Source organism: Phascolarctos cinereus, unplaced genomic scaffold, assembly GCF_003287225.1.
Source record: "Phascolarctos cinereus isolate Bilbo 61053 unplaced genomic scaffold, phaCin_HiC Scaffold_3;HRSCAF=262, whole genome shotgun sequence".
Lineage (NCBI taxonomy): Eukaryota > Metazoa > Chordata > Mammalia > Diprotodontia > Phascolarctidae > Phascolarctos > Phascolarctos cinereus.
In genome coordinates, this window is record NW_027555736.1 from 163,560,999 (window position 1) to 163,586,608 (window position 25,610).

Below are 25,610 nucleotides of genomic sequence, written 5' to 3' on the forward strand. Positions count from 1 at the left end.
TTTAATAATAAATTATGTAATTACACTAAATTAAAATTATAACACATAATTACATTATAATTAATTATAAAAATTAATATGCACAATTACATTAAATTTAAAACTTTTTGCACAAACAAAACCAATGCAACCAAGATTAGAAGGAAAGCAGGAAGCTAGGAAACAATTCTTACAGCCAGTGTTTCTGATAAAGGCCTCATTTCTCAAATAAATAGAGAACTAAGTCAAATCTATAAGAATACAAGTCATTCCCCAATTGATAAATGGTCAAAGGATATGAACAGGCAGTTTTCAGATGAAGTTTAAAGCTATCTATAATCATGTGAGAAAATGCTCTAAATTACTATTGATTAGAGAAATGCAAATCAGAACAACTCTGAGGTACCACATCATACCTATCAGATTGACTAACATGACAAAATAGGAAAATGATAAATGTTGGAGAAGACATGAGAAAATTGGAACACTAATGCGTTGTTGGTAGAGTTGTGAACTGATCCGACTATTCTGGAGAGCAATTTGGAACTATGCCCTAAGGGTATCAGACTGTGCATACTCTTTGATCCAATGCCACTACTAGGTCTGTATCCCAAAAAGATCATAAAAAAGAGAAAAGGACACACACACACACACACACACACACACACACACACACACACATATACATATTTATAGCAGCTCTTTTTTGTGGTGATAAAGAATTGGAAATTGAGGGGATGCCCATCAGTTGGGGAATGGCTGAATAAGTTGTGGTCTATGAATGTAATGGAATACTATTGTTCTATAAGAAATGATGAGCAGATGGATTTCAGAAAAACCTGGAAAGACTTACATGAATGATGCTCAGTGAAGTGAGTAGAACCAGGAGAACATTGCACATAGTAACAGCAACATTGCGCAATGATCAGCTATGATAGACTTAACTCTTCTCAGCAATACAATGATCCAGGACAATTCCAAAAGACTCATGATAGAAAATCCTATCCAAATCCAGAGAAAGAACTATGGAGTCTGAATGCAGATCGAAGCATAATATTTTCACTTTTTTTTTGTTTTTTTCTTTCTCATGATTTTTCATTTTTGTTCTGATTCTTCTTTCACAATATGACTAATGTGGAAATACGTTTAACATGATTCTACATGTATAATTATATCAGATTGCTTGTTGTCTTGGGAAAGGGTGAAAGAAGGGAGGGAAGGAAAAGAATTTGGAACTCAAAATATTACAAAATAAATATTTAAAAACTATCTTTACATGTAATTGAGAAAAAATACCATTAAGTTGAAAAAAATGAGGATATTGGTTATTGAATTTTTTTACAGGATAGGGATATTTTTAAGGATAAAAAAGATGTCTACAAAAGTGTTTTGAGTTCCTATTAAGAAAGTTATAATTTAATATAAAGTAGATATATGATGTATAGTAATAAATCAGAGTTTAAATATCACATTTATTTTGAATTTTAGTTGGGTACCTCTCCACTTCATCTAGCAGCACAATATGGGCACTATTCAACCACAGAAGTATTACTCCGAGCTGGTGTAAGCCGAGATGCCAGAACTAAAGTGGACCGAACTCCATTACACATGGCAGCATCTGAAGGCCACGCAAGCATTGTAGAAGTTTTACTTAAGGTTTGTCTTATATTTCCAGACTTTGAAAGTAAACCTAAACCTATAATAATAATAGCTTGTGGAAAGAAAAACTGCCTGTTACAGTTTACCTTTTCTGGAAGAATTATCTCTCCTGGGTTCTTAGGTTCTTGAGCTACCTCCTAATGAAGCTCTGAAAAGTATTGTTTTCTAATTAAAAAAGAAAAGATCAATAAAAACTTATTATTTTTAAAAATCACTTTAGTTTATCCCAGTTCCTTTCTTTCTCCCTCCCAAAGAGCCATCCCACATAAGAGATATTTTTTAAAGACAAGAGCAGAAAAAGAAGAGGAAAACAGCATTAACTAATCAGTACTTCAAAACAATCTTAACAATATTGGCAACACTTGTGGACCTCCCACCTTTGCAGAAGGGTGGGGTGGAAGTGTCTTCTCATATCTTTCAAGGAGTGATTGTTTTTATAGTTTTGCAATATTCACTTTTGATTTTTTTGTGTGCATGGTTTTTCTTTCAGTTTACATTATTGTAGTCACTGCATATGTTGTTACCTTGGCTTTGTTTACTGTGCATGAGTTCATATAAATCTTTCTATGCTTCTCTATATTTATTACATTCCCCATTTCTTGTAGCACAGTAATATTCCATTACACTCATGCACCACAATTTTTTGAGCCATTCCCCAATCTATGGATATCTACTTTGATTCCAATTCTTTGCTATCACAAAAAGTGCCTCTATAAATATTTTGGAATATATGGGGACTTTCTTCTTATGAATAGCCTCCTTGGGGTATAGGCCTAGTAATTGAAATTTCTGAGTCAAAGGGTATGGAAATTTTGGTCACTTTATTTGCATAATTCCAAATTGCTTTCCAAAATGATGACTGATTCTCAGTTCTACTAGCAGTACACCAGTGTGCCTTTCTTCCCACAACCATTCCAGTATTGACAATTCCCATCTTTTGTCATCATGGCCAATTTGCTGGGTATGTGGTGAAACCTCAAGGTTGTTTTGATTTGCATTACTGTTATTATTAGTGATTGCGAGTATTTTTTCATGTGGTTGTTAATAGTTTACAATACTTCTTTGGAGAACTGTTTGCTTATATCTTTTGACTGCTTATTTATTGGAGAATGACTTTTGGCTTAAATATGAATATATACATACATTTAACATTATTTTAAGACTGATAATTGAAAATAACATTAAGCATGAGTGAGTTTTTGTTTTTAATTTAAAGAATGAAATAATTTGCGAACAAATTTTTCTGAGTATCTGAGAGCTCCTCGGAGAGAGTCAGAGAACTGAGAAAGAAAACTTTCAGAACAGAGTTCAGAGAACTCTGAGAAAGAGTGAAATTGGGAGTGGTGGATTAAAAAATGATACTCTTTGTCTTTCATCCTATTTTCTAAATGACCCTCCTTAAATGACTTATCTATTACTAGTGTATAAATTTAAAAATAAAAAACATGGATCCTAAACCTATTAGGAATGTTAAAAGAGATTTGTAGGAATACTTGCAGGATTTTACTCCTTCCTGCAGTTCTCCCTTTCCTAAACTTTCATGCCCATACTGATAGATAACAGGAAAATAAAAACAGCAAAATACAACAGAATAATTCAAGCTTTTTTAGGTATCAGAAGGAAAGTGGTTAGAAAAGTTAGTTTAGCACAAGAATGACTGACTTGTAGGATGATCTGACATTGATAAATGGTTGATTATATTTCTCTGTTGTAAATTCTTGCTCACAGACATGTACAGTAGTTATGATTTTACCTTATATATGAACTGTATTTTATACTTTAAATAATCTATGGATTTGGAATCTTTTGTAGCATGGTGCTGATGTCAATGCAAAAGACATGCTAAAGATGACAGCACTACACTGGGCTACAGAACATAACCATCAGGAGGTGGTAGAACTTTTAATTAAATATGGTGCTGATGTCCACACACAAAGTAAATTTTGTAAAACTGCTTTGGACATTTCAATAGACAATGGAAATGAAGATTTGGCAGAAATATTACAGGTAATTTTTTACCTTTCATTTTAAAACTTACAGAAGAATACCTGCTTTTTTATCATGTTGTGAATTGTTAGCCTGTTACCTTTGAGATGTTTTGAATGACGCTTTTTCCTTTCTCTCATTTCCTTCTTATTTTTTCCCAAATTAATTCATCCTAGTCATTTTCTCATTATCTCAGAGAATCTCTAATCTTTTAATATCTAAATAAGGACTAGTAAATCATTAATTTATTTGATATGAAATTGTTTCTGAGCTCTTTTAGGTCTTTCGTTCCCTTGGCTGTTTCTTTTAGTTCCTTTTACAATTTGGATACTGTATTTGCATGCTAATTTGAGATTTTTATAAGAGTATTTTATCTATTTTAGATAAAAATAAGTAATTTCAACAGTTAGAGCAATGTTTATTCAATGAACTAAGCATTCTTTGGCGTCTAGGTCCTTACTTTTCCTTTATATCCCCTTCTGAGTTCTGTCATCCTCAGAAGGCTTTCTGAGAGCCTTTATCTTTCTAGGGAGAACTGGCCACTAGTGAGCCACTTTATAGTGAGCTGCTGACCCCTTCTTTTAGTGCCAGATTGCTTTTCATCATTAAGAAGTAATTCCTCCAGATTGGTATAAATTATATTCTTTAGTCATTATCTTGAACTCTGCTTTCTAATTTCCCTTGCTCAGTATGACCTTTTTTCATTTTAATGCTAGCTTGTGACTCTATTGTTTTTCTACCAGTTACTTAAACGTTTCTTTGTTTAGGGAAACTAGGATATTCTGATGTTTGAAACACCATACTTTAAGACTGATAATTGAAAATAACATTAAGCATGAGTGAGGTGTTTTTTTTTTAATTTAAAGAGTGAAATAATTTGCGAGGGAATTTTTCTGAGTATCTAAGAGCTCCTCAGAGAGATTCAGAGAACTGAGAAAGAGAACTTTTAGAACAGAATTCAGAGAACTCTAAGAAAGAGTGAAATTGGGACACATACTTCTAGGTAGGAGAATTAAGAGGTTGAGGACCAATTTAGGTGAAGAGAGCATTTTATTCAGTGACCTATGGGTTGCTTAAATGCAGTACCAGAAATAAGGTATTAATCAAAATTCTGTAACAACAGGGCCTGCACAGGGTAGTCAAGAATTTCTTAATGGCTCACAAATCTCTATTCTATATTGATGACCATGTCAGTCACTCTCCTCTTTCAATATTTTGCTGCTTTATCTAACAAGCAGGCTGAGGTTGAGATTCAAAAATATCATACTTAGTAGACCCCTAAGCAATTTGTTAAAGACAATTCCTTTAAGGAAAGTTTTTGGGTTACACTGAAGGTCTGTGCTATTCTGACAGTTATCTAAAAATCTATTGTGGTTTCTTCTCTAGATTGCAATGCAGAACCAAATAAATACAAACCCAGAGAGCCCTGATACTGTGACGATCCATGCGGCAACACCACAGTTTATCATTGGACCTGGAGGGGTGGTGAACCTAACAGGTCTGGTATCCTCAGAAAATTCATCCAAGGCAACAGGTATTGAGATGCATGTAGGGTAGCTGTTGGGATTTTGTGCTTTAAGTAGGTATTCACCATTTTAAGGAAGGACTGTTGGAGAATAAGGGTAAGATCATAGTAGCTGCATTTTCCTTCTTTGGTTTGTTTATTATGTGACAAATGTTTGGACACATAAAATAATCTAAAGAAAGATGATGTTGGACAAAGCACTAATATTTTAGTTTTCAAAAAAAAACTGTTTTCCCCTTTTGATCCAAAAGGAGGGAGTAGCTCAAAGCTGTAAATTTGATTAAAGTTTTTTAAGAACTAATGTACCCTATTTTTTATCCCCTTTAATAGATGAAACGGGAGTGTCTGCTGTTCAGTTTGGAAACTCATCTACATCAGTATTAGCTACATTAGCTGCTTTAGCTGAAGCTTCTGCTCCATTGTCCAATTCTTCAGAAACCCCAGGTTAGAAAAACAAGTTTTATGGTTTTAAATAAAGCAGATAAAATTCTTGGCAATTGTAGCTATACAGAAGTATGACACTTGAAGAGACCAGAAAGAATTACACCAAAACCATGAAAGATAAAAGAGTGATTGTCTAGTAGTTGCTGATGTTGTTTTTGTGAGTGGGGAGTATACATTTCAGACATATGATATCATGAGTGTAAGAACTCCCAGTGAGGAAATGCCCTCTCCCAATATGGATCAGTAACTATTCTGCAACTCAGAGTTCCCTGTACACTTGAGAGGTTAATTATCTTGTCTAGGATCATATATCCAATTAGTGTCAGAGGAGGGATTTGAACCCATGTCTCCTTGAGCTTGAGGCCCATTCTTTATTATATCAGACTACTCTCTGTCCTTTCCTTAAAGATAGAAAATAGTAAGTTATTCTACTACTTATAATAACTGTTAGAGTCAGGATACTCCACTTAGTTATGCTCTAATGCCTCATCATGATGTGCTTATCATTACTTCTTGAAGGCTTTACCAAGGGAACATAAACAATATATATTCTACATGTCTTTCTGCTGAGGACTAGCGCTAGCTAAATTTGGAGGGCTCATCATCAGAAGCGTGGCCAACAGTTGATGACTTGTTTTTAGCCTCAACAACACATGAAGACTACTGCGGTATAGAGGGGGTTGCTATCCACATTGCTAGGGTGCTAGAGTACATTACCTAGGTGCTATGGTGACTATATAAGCCAATGAAATAATGAGCCCTTGACCTTGGAAGTACAGGTATAGCCACGACATTTTCTTTTATGTTTAACCTACTAGCCCATTTTCTCTTTTAAAAAAAATGTTTCATTTGTGTCTTTTGTCCTTCCATTACAGAAAAAGGGGGAAAGACAACCCATATCCTCCTTTCTAACATGAACTCCTCTTGCCACAAAGAAAAACAATTTAGCAAAAGCACCCCAGCACAGGGATTATATCTGACAAAGTATACAGCATTCTATCTTAGTAAATACTTCTCTTTCTGTTAACGCAGAGGGAGACATGCTTCATTATTTGTTTTCAAGGACCCTCTTTGGTATTTCATTTGCCTTGAGTTTAGTTTCCTTTTATTTATCTTTTAACTTACAGTGTTACAGTCATTATACATATTTTCACTTGGCTCTCTTTATTTCACTTAGTTATTAAGTACTTATTGATTGACTTTGTATTTGAATGTGGGTTTCCAACTAATGACATAAAATCACCTCTCTTTACAGGATGGAAAATTAATATAACCTTAAATAATAGAGCAGTCACTTCTTAAGTAATCCACAAAAGAGAAGCCATAGTTTATTGTTGTTCTAAGAAACCATAAAAAATAAGTGAATTTGTAGCCACCACATATCTTCTTCTTTAATTATTTTAGATTAATTATTTTTAAAAAAACTTTTGGATTATATAACATGTGAACTTCATGATGGCTCTGTTGCTGACTTATCATATGGAGTTGATTCTCTAACCTAAGTTCTGAATAGTTACTGAGTGAAAGGGCCCAAAACAATGGAAAACTTGTAGAGAACCTATAAGTAAATAATGCAAATGATTAAGGCTTTAGAATATGCGAGTGAAGACAAAATGATGAATGGAGATAGAGTGTGACTGACAAAAAATCAAGAAACATTTTTCTACAGTTGTAGTACAACGTAATTTTAAAACTTAATTTAATGCAGAGAATAAAGTGCTGAGTGAGTGAAGAGGAACAGTTTATTAACAACTTTTGTATTTGTGAAAAGAACCTGTGCAGTAAATGGCGATATTCCATCAAAATGACAAAATAGAGCATCCATAATTTGTGGTTGAATTTTGAATGAGAAATCAAAAAATACCCATTAACTGTAAGACTTGTAAGGTGCAAGAACACATTCATCTAGGGAGCATATAAGCCAAACGATGTAGATCAAGAAAAATTCAGTTCAACAGTATAAAATTTAAACACTGAAGTTATAATAAAAGAATACTATGAAAAAAAATTTAAAATTCTGTATCCTAAAGCGGTTTTTAAAAATAGGATTTTATTGATGTCTTGTGTTTCTTATATCATCACAGTTGTCTTAAGTATCCCTCCCCCTCACTCTCATAGAGAGCCATCCTGTATAAAGAATAGTGTTTTTTAAAGAGGACAAAAATATACTTTCAGGGTCAGGCAGGTGGCGCAGTGGATAGAACACCAGCCCTCGAGTCAGGAGGACCTGAGTTCAAATGTGGCCTCACACACATAACACTCACTAGCTGTGTGACTCTGGGCAAGTCGCTTAACCCCAATTGCCCTCACCAAAAATATATACTTTCAGTGTATCACTGTATAACGCTTGTGGGCCTCTCACCTCCACAAAGGGATGGAGCTGAGGGTGTCCTCTTGTGTTTTGTCATTGGAGTCCTGCTTGGTCTTTATAATTTTGTTACATTCACTTTTGAATTTTTGGTGTGTCATTCTTTCCATTTTCATTGTTGTAGTTACTGTGTATATTGTTTTCTTGGCTGTGCTTACTTTACTCTGCAAGTTCATGTTGATATTTCCCTGCTTCTATTTATTCGTCATGCACATCATTTCTTACAGCATGGTAATATTCCATTACATTCATGTACCATATTTGTTTGGCTATTTCTCAGTTGATGGGCATCTACTTTGTTTCCACTTCATGGCTATGACAAAAAGTGCTGCTATAAATATTTTGGCATATTAAATAATTTATCAATGACAAGATAAATTTATTCTAGGAACAAAGAAGCTTAGGTCAGTTTGGAAAGACTGAGCACATGCCCGCAACCTGGACAGAGCTCTATCTGTTTAGTTACTTTGAGCAGTTTCTTTTTATTACTTACTTTTTCTCCTGCCTTAAGTCTATTCTGCATATGTGTAAGTTGTATCGTTTTAGGTAGAAAGTGCTCTTCATTCTGTGTTCAGTTGTGTGATATTATATGACCTTCCATATCAAGTTTAATATGAGCTTTCTTTGCCCACTTCTGTTTTTATTTTTACACTTTTTCCTGTGGAGTATAATTTGTTGGGGTTTAAAATTATCTGTGTGAAAATCTGACCTGTGTTTTTATTACTCATCAGAACATACATAACATATTTTTTCTCCATATTTGTGACATTAATTAGTTAAGTATTGATGGAAGAGTGGGCCTATAGGTGAGTAGTTAATGATGTTCTCTCAGGCACATTTTTCAGTATTAATAAGATCCTAGATTTTTTTCTCCCTCCTTTAATATCTTACCTACCTTCAAATATCTTGTTCATTAAATACCTTGTGTATGTAAATGCCTGACTCTTTTAATGCCTTATATTTCTCAAAGAAGTCTTCCCAATTGGATCATACTTAGCCCAGACCTCTTTCTCTCTCTCTCTCTCTCTCTCTCTCTCACTATCTCTCTTTCTCTCCTTCCGTGTGTGTGTGTGTGTGTGTGTGTGTGTGTGTGTGTGTGTATATGCATGCACTTGTACTCTGTCTAATGTGGTTGCCTTTCTCGTCTTTGTTCTCTGTAGTGACATTTCTACTGCTTCTGTAAACATATCCCAGGATTGTGATATTAGGTCCAAGTGTGGTGGTTCTACCATCCTTGCTATAAAAAAACCATTTTCTTAAAAATGGTATTTGCAAATCTTTTCTTTTTTCCTTGTTTGTAGTCCTGTTTTCATTTTTAAATGCTCTTGAGAAGACTTTGCTTAGTTGGATTACTTGCCAGGTTTTCTTTAAACTTGTTTTACCTTCTACTCCTTCCCTCTGCTTTAGGAAAAGATACTATTCATATTCTTCTATCATCCTTCTTCAACAAATTTTTTAGACAAGTTTATATTCTAACCCATTGTTGCTTTGGGAAGCCATCTCTCTCCAGTTGGCAAGTAGATCAGATGTCTCCTGAGTAATACCCTTTTTAGCCTCTTTTGGTTTCTTTGTAGGGACAATTAATTTACAGTAGTTGAACTTCTAAATGAAATTATTATAGTCATTGTCAATGTCATTTCTTCTTTTTTGATTTTTTTTAATTACATGTTTAAATAATTCAAGATTAAGTCATTTCAGTTGTACGCCATTGTCTTTTTATCATTATTCTTATTTTTTCCCCACTAATTCTGATCTTTACTCTATTGAGTTGATGGTCTGAATTGTACCTAAACAGCTGGATTCAGGAATGACTCCCACATCAGTGACAAATCTTTTCCTGTCAGTTAGTTTCAGGATTTTCACCGTGTCTAGTGCCTACCAATTTTTTTTTTTTAAAGAAAGTGTTAAGGGGCAGCTAGGTGGCTCAGTGGCTATAGCACCGGCCCTGAAGTCAGGAGGACCTCAGTTCAAATCCAGCCTCAGACCAAACACTTGACACACTTACTAGCTGTGTGACCCTGGGAAAGTTGCTTAATCCCAGCTGCCTAAAAAAACTAAAAAATAAAGAAAGAAAGTGTTCATAGTGGTGTGAGGTAACTGTGTAATCTATAGGTATTTTGTTTCTCTTATTCTTCTTAAGTTATATTTTCCCATGTAATTCCCACCAGCTTCACCTTTTCTCACATTGAAATCAAGTACCAGAATGTATGTTGATTTAATTTTAAAGGGTATTATTAAGTACTTTGTGTAATTTCTCTCCCACTTCATCCTCATCGACCTTAGATGGTATATAAACTGCAATTATTTTCATGGTTGTCTTTTTTGCAAATACTTTCCATTAAGTGTTGTAATATGTGATGACAAGATGTCCCAAAAAAAAAGTTTTTTTCTTCTTTCCTGTTGGTGTACATTAAAACCCAACCCACCAACTCCTTTCTTTGCTTCTTCATAACTGTGACCTCTTCTACTTAGCTACAGCTTCTTTCTTTTGATTTACTTAATAGCAAGAATATCAAGATTGTATGGTCTCCAGCAAAACAGTAGTTATTGGATCTCACATTTAGAATATCAGTTGTCAAATAGGTGGCACAATGGATAGAGTGCCAGGCCTGGTATCAGGAAGACTCATCATTCTGAGTTCAAGTCTGGCCTCAGACACTTACTAGCTGTGTGAATCTGGGCAAGTCACTTAATGCTGTTTGCCTCAGTTTCCTCATATGCAAATAGATAGATAGATAGATAGATGAGCTGGAGAAGGAAATGGCAAATCTTAAATCATTCCAGTATCTTTGCCAAGAAAACCCCAAATGGGGTAAAATTGAAGTTTGATGGTCTAAAAACTGTGACTCTTAGCACTCTATGCTTCCTTTCCTACTACTCTGCTACTGGCCATGTAGGAAAGAGAGCTGCCCAGGACCATTTTTGTTTGTTTGTTTTTGTTTTTGTTTTTGGCGTTTCTATGACCAAAAAAATTTGTTACCAGGTGATCAGCTTACTGATGATCTGTGTCTCCATAGTTAGGTACATTGCTCTTGGGAAAACACACTTGTTCTGGAGCCATTCTTGAAATCTTTTTGTCATTGTAGAACTTGTCAGAGCTACAGGCATATCCTATGGGAATCCAGGGTCATCTCCACTACAAAGTGAAGTATCAGAGTAGCACTTTGTGAGATTTAGCTGTATCTGAATCTAGGGCATCCTTGATGAAGGTGTTAGTAAGGAACAGCAAGCTTTTCCAAGCAATATCTGAAAGTGGATCACATCTTTACCATTTCACAAATTTAAGTTATAGATAACATAAGATCTGATTGTACTTATTGTTTGTTGATTGCAAAAAGCATTTGATTAGATTAAAAAAATGCTACCTTATAGGCCCCTTTACAAGACTGTTCCTCCTACCCATATACATCAATATTATTCAAGATTCTTTGGAAAATATAATATTGAACCCTGCTCAGTGATCACCTGATAAAGAATATCAGGTGAGGCATAAAATAAGATGAGGTATACTTACCAAAGTTATTTGCTAGTGTAATGGAGGAGACCTAGAACAGAATCCAGGTCAAATAATGATTATTAATGGTGATTTTCACCAGATGGTTTTGTTTGTGGATGGCATTGTGTTGATTGCATTAAGCCCCGGAACACTGCAGAGCCTCCTGGAAAAAACCAGTAGAATGTTTGTTGTTCAGATTTCAGGACATATTTGTGTGTGTGTATACATACATACATACTTACACATGATCTCAGGTTTCTCATGAAAGCAAAGGCCATCTTTTCAGTACTAATATTTTACCAGTGTTACTATGTAGCAGTGAGACAAGGAGTACCATGGCCTCCCAAGAGCTAAAAGTGAGCATCAAAGAGAGGCATGTGATGAATATGAGAAGGCTGTAACACAGAGCCAATGAGATACTACAAAAAAAGAACAGGAGTAAAGGATGTTATCAAGAAATTATCTAAGAAGAAGAGAGAATGTATTGGTCAGATTGTGATAATAAGGGGTTGTACATATGGAAAGCTAAAGTACTCCACTGTTAACCTTGTTGATAATTGGGAGAAATCAAAGAAGGCCTACAGTATATTGGGTGGACTTTCTCCTCTTTACCCCATGGTTAACTTTTTGGAGGACATGGACAAGAGCTCCACTAGATGGACAGAAATGGGTGGGTGGCTTTCCTCATTGTTGGAGGGAACTCCTGAGTTAGTGAGGTCATAGTTACATTTGAGAGTATTAGAATAATTAGTCAAGATTGCTTAATATATATTTAATCAGTAAACTCTAGAGCTTGAAATTCTGCACTCTTACTTTTCACTGTCCTGTATGGAGTGAAACTACATACCATTGACTTAACTGACCCTTCACCATGTTAACAATGTATTATTGGATATTTCAGAATACTATTGAAAACTTTTTTTTACTTTAATCATTATTTAGTTATTAGATTTTTCTACCTCTATTTCATAATTTTCCAGTTTCATATCTCAGTTTTTTAGTCTGTTCAGTTTTTTCTTTCAATTGATTATACTTCTTGATAAATGCTTCTTTGTTTCCTTGGAATTCACTTTGTTTGCTTTATTTCGATTTTCCTAAGACTTTATCAAATTGCATTTATAAAATCCATTTTCCCTGTAGTTTTTAGCTAATACCAAAGTAGACATAATCATTCCATTTGGCCTGCAAAATTAAGAAGGTCCTGCTGATACTTACCAGTGCTACCTTCTCTTTTTCCTACCTCTCCTATACCACTTTGTATTGCTTTCTCATTTCAGTAGAGTGAGTTATACACAAATGTGTAGCTTCAGTGTTTCAATGGAGCTTTCGTGCTGTTCCTCACATACAACGTTCCACCTCTCTCCATGCCTTTGTATAACCTGCCCTTTATGGGTAGGATGAACTCCCTCCTCAACTTAAACTCTTAGAGTTCCTAATTTCTGTCAAAGCTCAGCTCAAATGCCAACTCCTACATGAAGATTTTCCTGATTTTCTCCAGTTGCTAGTGCCTCCTTCTCCCCCAAAATTATCTTTTATTTATATTTTTATATATTTATGCGTGTACATGCTATCTCTTCTAATAGAATAGAAGCTCCAGGAGACCACAGACTGTTTCAGCTGTATCTTTGTATACTGAGTGTCTGGCACAGAATAGATGTTTAATGAATGTTTTTTGTTTGGTTGATCCATTCCCTCATTGATGTGGGTTTTCCTTTCTTTAGTATAGATTGCAAACTGTTCAGTTCTCTTTTCCTGTGAGATTCTTGTCAATGTCTTTCTGTAAATTTTCCATGGAGAATCTACCTCATGTTCTAGAGATGTTCCTCTGGCTCTTTTGATAATGTCACAGATACCAGCTAATGAAATTTGGTTTGTCCTTCTGTTGTTCCCTGCTCTCACTCCATGACTAGCTCACTTCCTTTTCTGTCCATGCCTGTCCTTATTGATTTTTTTACACTACTTCTCACATACAGATCATTGTTGTGTATTGTAATGTGCTTGTTCCTGGTATGCTCTTCTTTTATAAAGATAAGAAAGTAATATATGGATCAGTGGTTGCTGATGTCTTTTCAGTTACTTTTTTTTTGGGGGGGAGGGATAATAAATGCTAGCTACTATTAATACCATCCATGACTTTATTTTCTTGAAACCTTTCCTTCTCTGAAAGCTCTTGAAGAGTGATGTCTGATTACCTTTAAATTTTTATTATCTCCATCATGAATTTCTTATGCATGTATTTGGTCTTGTCCAGCTGTTTTTCATAAATTATAGGATCATAGATTTAGAGCTTGTAGGTACCTAAGAAATAGTCCGGTCTAACCCCTTCATTTTGCAAATGAGAAAACTGAATCTGAAAGGGATGAAATAACTTTGCCCATGGTCAAGTAGCAGACAGACTAATTTCATCTTCTCAAACGCCATTGGTACTTGATGGTGGAGTACAAATGCAGTGGTTCCATTTTCATTGTTGATGAGACTAGATCGCCATAGAAATGCCAGCAGATCTGTTCCATTTCATTTCTATTTGTTGTCCTTCTTCCAGTGTCATCTACACATGTTCTCCGGATGATCTGGCTTAGCTGGGTCTCATGCCAAGCTCCCTACAGGCACGTTTCCTCCTCAACTGTCTTTCGCTGTTTTGTGAGGCAACACTGGTCGTCATCTTCCGTCATTTTGCAAATGAGCTTGTACTCTAACCTGGTATTGCCCTTGGCTGCCATGTCTCTGCTCTTGGCAAGGAGATCAAGTGTTTCCTGGGTAAGGTGGTTTCTGGGCTTTTTTGACCTCCTCATTGTGGCAACTGTTTTGCATCAATTAAGCTTCTCAAAGAAATGATGTTGCAGTCATTGTCTTTACTTTTTTTCCATTTCCCATTTTTTAAAAAGTCAACTACTTATTGAAAATAGGTCATGTTGGGGCTTCTGTAGTTGTATAATGTGTCTTCATTTTTATCGTTTTAAAAATTTTGATCTTTATTATTTCATACCTCCCCTGCATGATCCCTCCATTCCAGCCAAATTGAACTATTAGATGCTCCCTGAACTCGACACTTCATCTATCTTTGTGCATTCTTATAAGCCATTGTCCATGCCTGAAATGCCCTCCATCTCCATCTTCACCTTTTAGAATCCTTGTCTTCCTTTAAAGTTCAGCTTAGGTGAAACTGCCTCTTTTATGAAGCTTTTTTTGTTCCCCCAGGTGCCTTAATTTTTCTTGTACTGTACTTATTTGTGTACATATTGTAACTCCTCAATAGTAATCTCCTTGTGTATAGGGATTCTTTAATTTTTGTGACTTTGTACTCTCAAATACCTTGTACATTTTAGGTTCTTTATAAATATTTGAGTAAAGCAATTCATTTCAGAAAGCTTATTTTCTTAAATGATTCCTGTATTAATAACAAATTATTTCCTATCAAGACTTAGTCAGTTTTTGGGTCTGTTTGTTTGGTTTTTTTAGTGATGTTGAATGTTTACTATACCCAATGCCTTCTGGTTCACTTTTTGAAGAAAGTATTCATGATAAACCGGCATGAGGATTCTGAATAACCTACAAGCTTTTGGCCTCTTTTATTTCTTATAAATAACCACTTCCTCTGTGTCCACCTTTGCATTTTAATCCTCCGTTGTTAAGGTTAACATTGACTTCATTTGGAGGCTCTTAAGTTCTGAATAGAATTTCTCAACTTCATCTTCTGCTGTAGATTTTGGCATTGTGAGCACTGCAAGGTGAGATGGCCAAATATCTGTTCCCTTTGAGTGTATGATGTGACTAGCTCCTTTATCTGCTTCTTGAAAGAGAGCCTGTATGCTGTTCTTTCATTTAGTTATAAGCTCTTTGTTTTCTGGCTTCATTTACAGTGAGAAGACCATTATGGACATAATTTTTTCCAGTGGTATATGTTATTGGTGGGCAAATATTGCATATTTACTATGTAATTGGTTAAATTAATGTTTTTAAGCAGTTGACAAAATTGAATTATCTTTGCCCTATGTCCTTTCCCCACTATTCTGTTCACCATCATCGTGGAAGCAGAAGGTGGGGGTTAGGATTGAAGTAACTACATTCCAAGATTTCCCACAGACTCAGATTACTATGAAGTGGGAACAAAGTGTGAACAAAGAAGAAGAGCATATATTACATTTGTCATAACCATCATGGTTTAATTTTCTTTTTGTTCCATCTGACTTCTTTTACCCTCTGGGAATATATGCTTTTAAACTCTAGAAAGGTGTTGAAATTTCAAAGCTAAAACTTAAGTTACAATTCAGTTCTGTTGACCACCTAGAAGCCATTTGGCACGAAGTTTGGTATCATCTAATAGCACTTAACATACTTTCCAGGACCCATTTGTCACTCTCTCACTTAGTTTGGCACTCTTACTCAATGCTAGTGTGTGCTCCTGCTATGCTGCTATCTTCTCCATCACTCCTTTCTCCCCATTGACATTTGAAACTTCCTTTGATACTGTTCCTCATTCCTGTTTGTCACTTGGGTTGTAATATTTCAGTCTCTCTTCTTGTTGATTTCATGCAGCTAAAGCAACTCAGTCCTGACCTATTCAAACAAGTTATTGAAAATGAAAAATGGGTAATGGACAGTAGCAAGAATATCAACACTGATTATAATAATTTCTTATGGAAGTTTAACTGATAAAAAGTTAATTGCCATATGAAAGAGACCAAAAGAGCCTAAAAAACAATTTAGTCAGAAAACACTTGACTTGCCAAATGAAGAGAGATGATATCCAGAGGCAGTTCTTTTTTAGAGTATAAACTCATTTCTAAAGCCATGTGAAGAAGGATGGTGAAAGATTATGAGCACTTTTGTCGGATAAAGCAGAGAAGCAATGGAGAGTTAAAACCAAGTTTAGAAAAACTTGTTTAGAAAACCATTTAAGCAAAATATTCCCAAGGACATTTAAGAATGAAAATGAAGGAAAATGAACAGAAGAAAAATGGAAAAGTTTGTTATGATGAATTGTTTTTACCGTCAAAGTAATAGAGCTACTGCACCTGGACTATAACATCATAGTCCCAAATGTGCCTGTAGAAAAGGTAGAAATTGGACTAGGAGAACAAATATGGGAAAAGCGATTATGTTAGATCAATAGTATAGAGCAGAGATCTGTGTTAAAGGTAACAAAATTTTAAGAGCATTGAGGGATTGATTTATAATGTATCTGAAGGAAGGGAAGATACCAAAGGAGTGGAAAAAAACTTGGACATTATTAATAATACTGAAAAAAGTTACCTGACAGGACACTGACAACTACCGACCTATTTGTGTACTTTCCAATATATATAAAGTTTTTATTAGCATTATCTGCACATGTATTGAGAACACAGCATTCTCAATGAGGATATTAATAATAAACAGGCTAGTTTTTGCAAGCAGTATTCTATAGTAGATCACATCTTTACTACCACACAGTTGACTGAAAGATGTTCAGGATACAAAATCCTGCTATGCTAATTGTTTGTTGATTATTTTTTTAAAAAGCTTTGTATTCAGTAAAGCCCCAGCTTAAAGACTTTTTCCAACAGAGTTTCTCCCATTCATCAAAATCATTCACTATTATGAATGTGTAAGTAGAGCCTATATCAGATTGCACGCTGTCTTGGGGAGGGGAGGATGGGGGAGAAAATTTAAAACTCAAAATCTTATGGAAGTGAATGTTGGAAACTAAAAATAAATAAATTATTAAAAAAAAGTCATTCGCTATTCCTAGGGATGTATAGCAGCATAAATAAACTTGTTCAGTGACTTGCTCATCATAAACATCATGCCAGGCATTAAATGTATGCTCATCACAAGTGTTTGCTTATGTGATGGAGAAGATCCAGAGCAGAGTTCAAGTTGAAGATGGATTCCCTGTTGATGGTCACATGATCATAGATTTAGAGTTAGAAGATACCCAAAAAGGTCATTGAGTTCAATCCCATTATTTTATAGAAAAGGAAACTGAAGTTTAGAGAGATTTAAGTTATTTGCTCAAGGTCACACAGCTATTAAGTATCTGAGGTAGGATTTGAACCCAGAGATACCTGATCTGCTGCACCACCATCGTGTGTGCAGATGACATCGTACTGGTTGCATCAAGCCTGGGAACACTGAAGAACCTCACAGGAGAGAGGTGTAACCATTCAAAAGTTTGGACTGACCATTTACATAGGAAAATCAAATGGATGGAGACTGTCTTCTGTCCAGATTATGACATGTAATTGGGTGGACAAGCTATAGAATTTTTCCATCAGAATTTTTATTTGGGACAGATGAAACAAATGGACAAATAATTTGGGACAAAATTAAACAGAGGAAGAGCAGGATGAATTGCCTTCAGGAAATGTCAGAGCTCTTTTAATGACTTCAAACTTTCTCCTGGGAACAAAAGCCCATCTTTTTGCTATCAGTAGGCTGTCTCCTGCTGTTATATGGAAATATGAAAAATATCTATAAAACATGGAGAACAGTAGTCTCTGATGAAGTGAAAATGAGTTTCACGTAGAGGGAAATCAATGGAGAAGCAGGTGGTGATAAGATAAATATGATAGCTCAGGAGCTTTACAAAGAAGTGCTGAGGTAGGGGGCAGCTAGGTGGTGCAGTGGATAGAGCACCAGCCCTGAAGTCAGGAGGACCTGAGTTCAAATCTGGCCTCAGACCACACACTTGACACTTACTAGCTGTGTGACCCTGGGCAAGTCACTTAACCCCAATTACCTAAAAGCAAAAACAAAACAAAAAACAAAAAAAAGAAGTGCTGAGGTAAAGGAAACGTATGTATGATTGAAAGAGAGATTGGGCTGGTCTTATGATAAGGGTCAGGTATAACCAGTGCACAGCCTGAGTCACTGCCATCCTCTTTATGTTGGGAGGAAGTGAGGAAGGCCAATATATTAAATATTCCCCCTGTGGTGTACTTGTAGGAGGACATGGACAAGAGTTGTAAAGTGTGTATAGTATATATAGTATAGTGTAAAGTTACAGTGTCTGTTATTGAAGGGATCATCCAAATAGTTGAGCTCATGGATCCATTTGAGTTACTTGAATTCTTGTTGCTTTATACTAATGAATAATTCTAAGAATGAAACTGGACATATTAGAGAATACCTTAGGATGATGACTTTCAGACACAGATACACTACAAGCCAAAAAGATTCATCATAGAGGGACTCATAAGTCAGGTTGGTTGTTCCATGGCAAACTTGTAGTGACTGTAGTGGCCTTTTTAACAGTCACATAAGTTGCTTGCATCTCCAAGGATAGAGTTAGAGGTAAAGTGTTTCCTTTGTGAATTACATTCCTTCTTGTCTACTTTGTCTAGATCATATTACATAGGCTTAGAGTGTAATATTAGGAAATGATAAGATTTCAGAACTCACATTGGTAGTACCTAGTAGGTAGCCAGGTAAGATTGGATAGGAAAGGAGGTGCTTACTGGTTGAGTCAGTATGACATAGTGCTGAATTTTGTGGTGATGTGCTTGTTAGCTGGCTTGATTTTAAAGGCTGTGTAATTTTCTAGATAATTAGTCAACAAGCATTTCTTAAGTGTCTTCTATGGGCCTAGCATAGTAAGAAGTGCTGGAGATAACAAAGAGCAAAAAGAGACTGTTCTTGTCAAGGAACTTATAGTCTAGCCCAAGGCGACAACATGTACATATATGGGTATGTGCAAAACAGATACAAGATACTTTTTGAGGATAAGGTAGTAGCAGATTGAGGGATCAAGAAGAGCTTCGTGGAGAAAGTGGTTCTTGAAGGAAACTAGGAATCCTAAGAGGTAGAAATAAGGAAGAGTACATTCTAGGTATGGAGGATAACTAATGCAAAGTCACAGAGACAGGAGATGGAGTGTATGTAATGTGTGGGGAAAAACAAGTTCAGAGTCACTAGTTTGAAGCATACATGTAAGGGAGTAAAATGTAGAAAGGATGGCAGGGTAGAAAGGAGCCAGGTTATAAAGGGCTTTAAAAGAAAAACAGAGGATTTTGTATTTGGTCCTTGAAGTAACAGAGAATCAATAGAGTTTATTGAATAGTGACATGATCAGACCCTACACTGCTAGAACAATCACTGGTAGCTAGATAGTAGATTTGAGTGAGGAGAGAGATTTGATATAAGAAGGCAATTAGGAGGCTAGATAGTTGAGAGGTGTTAATATCCTGAACTAAGATATTACAAAGTTTTTAAGATTGTATTTGTGAAAGAGAAAGGTGATTTGTAAATCACAAAAAGGTGAAGTTCATATATAGGATTTTCTTTCCAGTTACAGGTTCAAATGCCTTTGGTGGATTCCCTCCTCTAACATTATACAACAGGATTAAGTGTTCATTGGGAGTTCTAGAGCCATATATCTTAATCTGGGGTTGGAAGATGTGAGAAGGAAACAGTTAAGGAGAGAAAAGCGAAAGCTACTTAGTGAACAGTGAGCATTAACTAGTTGTCACCTCTCACAGTCAGAGGTGAGCAGCTGGCACCTCTGTCTGGGATGAAACGTCATACTGAGGGAAAAACCTCATCAGCAACAGCAGTTACTTGTGCAAACCAGGAAAGAGTGTGTGTGTGTGTGTGTGTGTGTGTGTGTGTGTGTGTGCGCATGTAGTTTATGCAGGAAAAATGTTTTTATTCACTTCCTCTCAAAATATATGAAAGGACCAAGTATGTACCAGGGACAATGACTAAATTGGTTTGGTTGGAGCAGAAGGCTCAGGAAGGTAAGTGGAAAGTAGCAATTCTCTTTCTTTTGGACTTGAAATGAATCAAGAATGGAAGACAAGTAATTTTTAAATTTAGCAAAGCTTTTTTAATACTATGAAATCAATTCTCTTGTGGGTCATCTGAATTATAAGTATCTCTAGCAAACCTTGCTTTCACTAATTATGGATATTGTCATTTATTGTGTTTATTTTATCTGTTTGATAGAACTAGCGTCTTTGCCACAATTTGGAAAGAGGACATTTTAAAATGATGAATGCTTTTATTATCCTCACATCCTAGAAGCCTTATGGCACTTGTTATGCTTTGCTTTGGCCTAATGTTTTGTTACAGTGTGAGAGGTAATACTCTTTATTTCTAATTGGAATGAGTAGTAGGAAAGAGTTTTGAACACGGATGGGAGCAATGTGGAGAAGGCTAGAAAGCCTTCTGTTACCTCCAGACTTGTACAGTGTGGTTTTATCTAATTTGAAGTGTTATGAATTCCTATTTTATTAGGCAATCAGTACTAAAATGTAAATGCCCAAATGCATTTCAGAGACAGAATACATGATTTTTGAACTGCCAAACCATCTTGTTTCAATTCCTTTATTATTAAGAGTTGACGTTACCAGTTATTGTAAAAATGAATACAGATAGTTTTCCCTCTCCCCTGCCTTTTATGTTTATAGAATTAACTTAGAACTCTCATTAGAAAATTAATACTTGACATTTTTGACTTTTTTCTTGACATATTCCTTAACATGCTTTCAAATGTATTTTTTTTTCTTAATAAGCATGCTTAATAAACATTTTTTTTTGTGGAAAAGTACTTTTGTGGTATATTTTCCATTGTTGGCAGTATTTTAAGACAAAATTTCCTTTTTTCTTGGTAATTGTTTTAGTTTTGTGGCTTTTAATTAAAATGCTGTATCAGTCATATAGATAACCAATTAATCAACAAACATTTATTAATCACCTAGTAGTGCTAGAGATATAGTACAAAGAATGAAACAATCCCTACACTCATGTAACTAATATTCTAATGAGGGATACCAGCCTTCACAGATATATATCTAAATCAGTCTGTCTATATATGTCTAGTTTCTGTAGCTCAGTTCTGGGCTGTCTTTGGCTTTATCCTTTTTGTTACTGAATCAGACCGATGAGTATTTGTGTTCTTAGGCTTTTTTCATTCTGTGACTTTACTTTGAAAAAAACAAACCCACAAAAGGGCTCTCTAATCTGTTTATTTTTCTCTCTTATTTTATTTATTAATTACATGTAAAATATTTTAACATTTGTTTTTTAAAATTTTGAGTTTTGAGTTCCCTCTCTCCCTCCTGCACTGAGAAGGCAAGCAGTTTGATATCAATTATACAATATAGTCGTGCAAAGCATATTTCCATAATAGCTGCGTTGCAAAAGAAAACAGATTAAAAAAAAAACAACAAGGAAAATAAAGAAAGTTTTTTTAAAAAGTATGCTTCGATCTCTATTCAGATTATATCACTTCTTTTCCTGGAAGTGGGTAGCATTTTTCTTCATAAGGCCTTTGTGGGGCAGCTGGGTGGTGCAGTGGATAGAGCACCAGCCCTGGACTAAGGACGACCAGAGTTCAAATCCAGCCTCAGACGCTTCAGTTAACCCAATTGCCTAGCCACACCCTCCCCCTCCAAAAAAAAAATAAATAAGTCCTTTGGAATTGTCTTGGATCATTGTATTGCTTAAAATAGCTAAGTCATTCACAATTGATCATCATACAATATTGCTGTTACTGTGTATAATGTTATCCTGGTTCTGCTCACTTCACTTTGTATCAATTCATTTAAGTCTTTTTGGGTTTTTTGGAAAGCATCATGCTTATCATTTCTTATAGCACAATAGTTTTCCATCACAGTCATATGCTGCAAACTTCTTCAACTATTTCCTATTGATAGGCATCCCCTCAATTTTCGATTCTAATTTATTTATACAAAGCTATTTTTCAACTAAAAAATACTTTTTGTTATTCTTCTAGTCAGTACTTAGATTTGTTACACAAACATTCTGTAACTTTTGTTACACAAACATTCTGTAACTTTTTTTTCCTGATCCCTTTTAGTGAAATTTGCAAAAGAACAAAGATCTTTAGATGAAAGGCAAGAATTGTATCCATTTTAATGACAATTATTGAAAATAGTGGTATAACTAATTGCAAAGATGAAAGCTTATGAATTGTTCTATGTGTGTTTTCTGATCTCAGAAATTTCTAATATAAGATTTTGTTCTAAAATATTTATCCCTGTAACCAGCTAAAGTGGAAATTCCTTTTTCATATACATGTAAAAGACATCAAAGCTTGAATAAATGCATTTGAAAACCTCAGTAGCTTTATAACTGGCTACTCATGCCCTGTATTTCATTACTCTATTTTTAAAAGAATTTTTTCTTAAAATTTTTTAAGTGCTTCGTGATACAGCTTAATTATAGTTTAAAGGGCAAACAAAATAATTAGAGACCTCAAAATATAAAGGCTCCCAATATTTTGAGTTTTATCTTTTGTGAGTTAAATCTTGAGACAGTTGTCAAAAACTATAGTAGTAGATACGCCTTTGAACACCAAGGTTGAAATGTACCTTGTTTTTTCCTTTTCTTGAAGTGCATATGAGGTACCTTCCTATGAAATAAATTCTTCAGCCATTATTAACCAAGATATTTTGCTATAAACAATAGCAACTTGGAGTTTATTTTGCAGAGCAACTGTGTATTGCAGTTTATCATAACATTTTGTCTCTTATAAAATCTTGCCTCATGATACTTAAAAAGAAAATCCATTTGGAAATAGTTTTATATGCTGATTCTTTTAAGCCAAGCTGGTAACAATGGTTTTGTTGTTGTTTGTTTTTAAAGATATAGCTTTCTTTTGGAAGTAAATTGCCAAATTGATCATGAGGTTCTGAGTTTTTGTTTTTGGTAATTCTGTCTTGTTGATAATATAGTTGCTATATTTCTACTGTTTTTCATATATCTAAAATAAAATTCCTGTCTGTGGCACTGTAGTTTGTTCTTGAAATGATATTATCAGTAGGATTACTCATTTCCTATGAGTGTATACTCCATATATAAGAGAGCAGTATGGCGTGGTGGATAGAGAATTGGCCTCAAAGCCAGGAAGACCTGGTTTCCAGTCTTGCATCTGACACATGCTGGCTGTTTGACCCTGGACAAGATACAACCTCTCAGTGTGTCAGGCCATTCTTATAGACTAAAAGTTACAGAGAAGGTGTCCATCTCAATCAGAAAAGGACATTTCCTTGAAATCACAGATTCAATCCCTTTTTCTGTGTCTGTGACTTAGCTTTTTGATTGGCTTCAGTACTTTAAGAATCCATTATTCCACTGGTTTAAATATTCCTTCCACCGATGAAGTTCATAACTCCTTTGTGACTTTATGACAGCGTTGTAATAAGCCTCTGTATTAGCCAGGCTGTTTCCCGAATGAGAAACATACGGTCTGTCATTGGATTTTTGTACACTTTAGTTGAATCTTGTATTAGGTTCTCTCCCAGACCCAGAGGTGGGAGGTATAGCCTTTATCTGATGGGGTCCTATTGTGAGTGAATGGGAATATAGTTTAGTGCTAGTGATAAAGAAGGCCCCTGTGGCGAGAAGTATGGAGGCTTTGTCAGAGAGGTTTGAGGGAAGCTTTTTAACTTTTTTATTCTTTAAATTGAAGTGACTGTGTTTTCTCAAAAGCATAATCTGATCTCAGCTATTATTAGCACTTAAAATAGTATTGATTTGTATATTTTGCCTTTGGGAACAAATTTTTGTCAATAAAGTGCATCATGTAAATCTAAACAAAGGGAGAAGTTATAGCACTGAATTTGAAAAAAGCTCATTTTTTTATCTAAGTTGTTTATGTTTAAATGTTTACTGACATACTTTTGAATTCTTTCTCCAGTAGTGGCTACTGAGGAGGTGGTGACAGCAGAATCAGTAGATGGTGCAATTCAGCAAGTTGTTAGCTCTGGGGGTCAGCAAGTCATTACCATAGTTACAGATGGAATTCAGCTTGGTAATTTGCACTCCATTCCAACCAGTGGAATAGGTCAGCCCATCATTGTAACTATGCCAGATGGACAGCAAGGTAAGTTAGTTCTCTATTATCTTCATTAATTAAGAGGGAAATTGTGGTGTATCTCCAAAAATCGTGTGTCTGAGCTTTGTCTTGCATTGTATTCCTTTTTTTTTTACGTTGGATTTAATAATAATGATTGCCAACATTTATACATAGCTCTTTAAGGTTTTCAGAGTGCTTTACAAATATTATCGTATTTAATCCTCACAACAGCCCTAGGAAGTAGACACTATTATTATCGTCATTTTACAGATGAGGAAACTAAGGCAAACAGAGGTTAAATGACTTGCCCAGGATCATCCAACTAGTAAAAAGTATCTGAGGCCAGATTGGAAGTTAGGTCTGAATCTTAAGTCCAGAACTCTATCTGCTGCTTTAACTGCCTAATCACATCTTCTATATGGTAATGTTGAAGTTTCCTTGCTTTCAATGAATATGTGTTGACAGTGGAGAAAGTCAACCCAGAACTCTGCTGTGTGGCAGAGAAGCCCGTTTTGTGGTTGAGTACTGGCTACAGGCCGGTTAACTGAGAGTTGCTTGTAGCTGGATATGAATTTCTTAGAAGATTTTAAGCAGTGTGTCTCCAGGAGAGTGATCTGGTTCTAGATTAGAAGATTTATTTATTTATTAAAGGCCAGACCTGTGATTTCGCTTGGTGAGGATCTTCCTCTGCCAATACAAACTGGCTTCTTTTCTGTAACTTACAGTCTTTAAGAGTTGTTGGAGGCATTGAGGTTAAGTGACTTGCCCTGGGTCACAAATCTAGTCTGATGAGAGTAGGGACTCTCTCTTTCTTTGTGTCCCTAGCACTTTGTAGTGTCTGGCACACAGTAGGTGCTTAATAAACATATATTGACTGACTGACAGAGGTGGGACTTGGACCCACATCTTCCTGACTCAGGGGCCAGTTTTTTTCCTTCCTCTTCCAGCAAAAGAGCTTGTATTTTTAGTAAATATGTTGTAGTAAGTTAGAACAAGAAAGTTTAGGAAGTAAGAGACTGAAGTCAGGGATTTAGCATTTTGAGGTATGTTTCTGTATAGTCTGGAATATATGAATAAATATTTTGAAGTTACTTGTATCAGTAATTTTAAGGATAATTTTATTTTTACTAATATTGTGATAAATATGTCCTAAAGTAACAAACATGTACTACTTTCATTTCAGTATTAACAGTACCAGCAACAGATATAGCTGAAGAAACTGTTATAAGTGAAGAACCACCAGTCAAGAGACAATGTATTGAAATTATAGAAAATCGGGTGGAATCTGCAGAAATAGAAGTAAGGAGTCTTTTACCCGGTGTGTTTTACTAAGGTGGTCACAAGTAAACTC

At 35.3% G+C, this 25,610-nt stretch overlaps 1 protein-coding gene across 7 annotated transcripts in view; it reads left to right on the forward strand.

Annotated features, from left to right (window-relative positions):
* Positions 1-25,610, forward strand: part of GABPB1 (GA binding protein transcription factor subunit beta 1) — a 74,694-nt gene that overhangs the window by 43,532 nt on the left and 5,552 nt on the right. For 3 of the 7 annotated variants that reach the window (XM_020979647.2, XM_020979587.2, XM_020979703.2), the window contains exons 3-8: positions 1,468-1,635; positions 3,451-3,645; positions 5,011-5,158; positions 5,480-5,593; positions 24,101-24,286; positions 25,443-25,558. In XM_020979647.2, the coding sequence (XP_020835306.1) occupies positions 1,468-1,635; positions 3,451-3,645; positions 5,011-5,158; positions 5,480-5,593; positions 24,101-24,286; positions 25,443-25,558 (927 nt within the window). Of the gene's footprint in view, positions 1-1,467; positions 1,636-3,450; positions 3,646-5,010; positions 5,159-5,479; positions 5,594-13,999; positions 14,215-24,100; positions 24,288-25,442; positions 25,559-25,610 lie in introns of those variants that run through there. The other 4 variants (XM_020979857.2, XM_078151258.1, XM_078151259.1 and 1 more) reach the window with 4 other exon arrangements.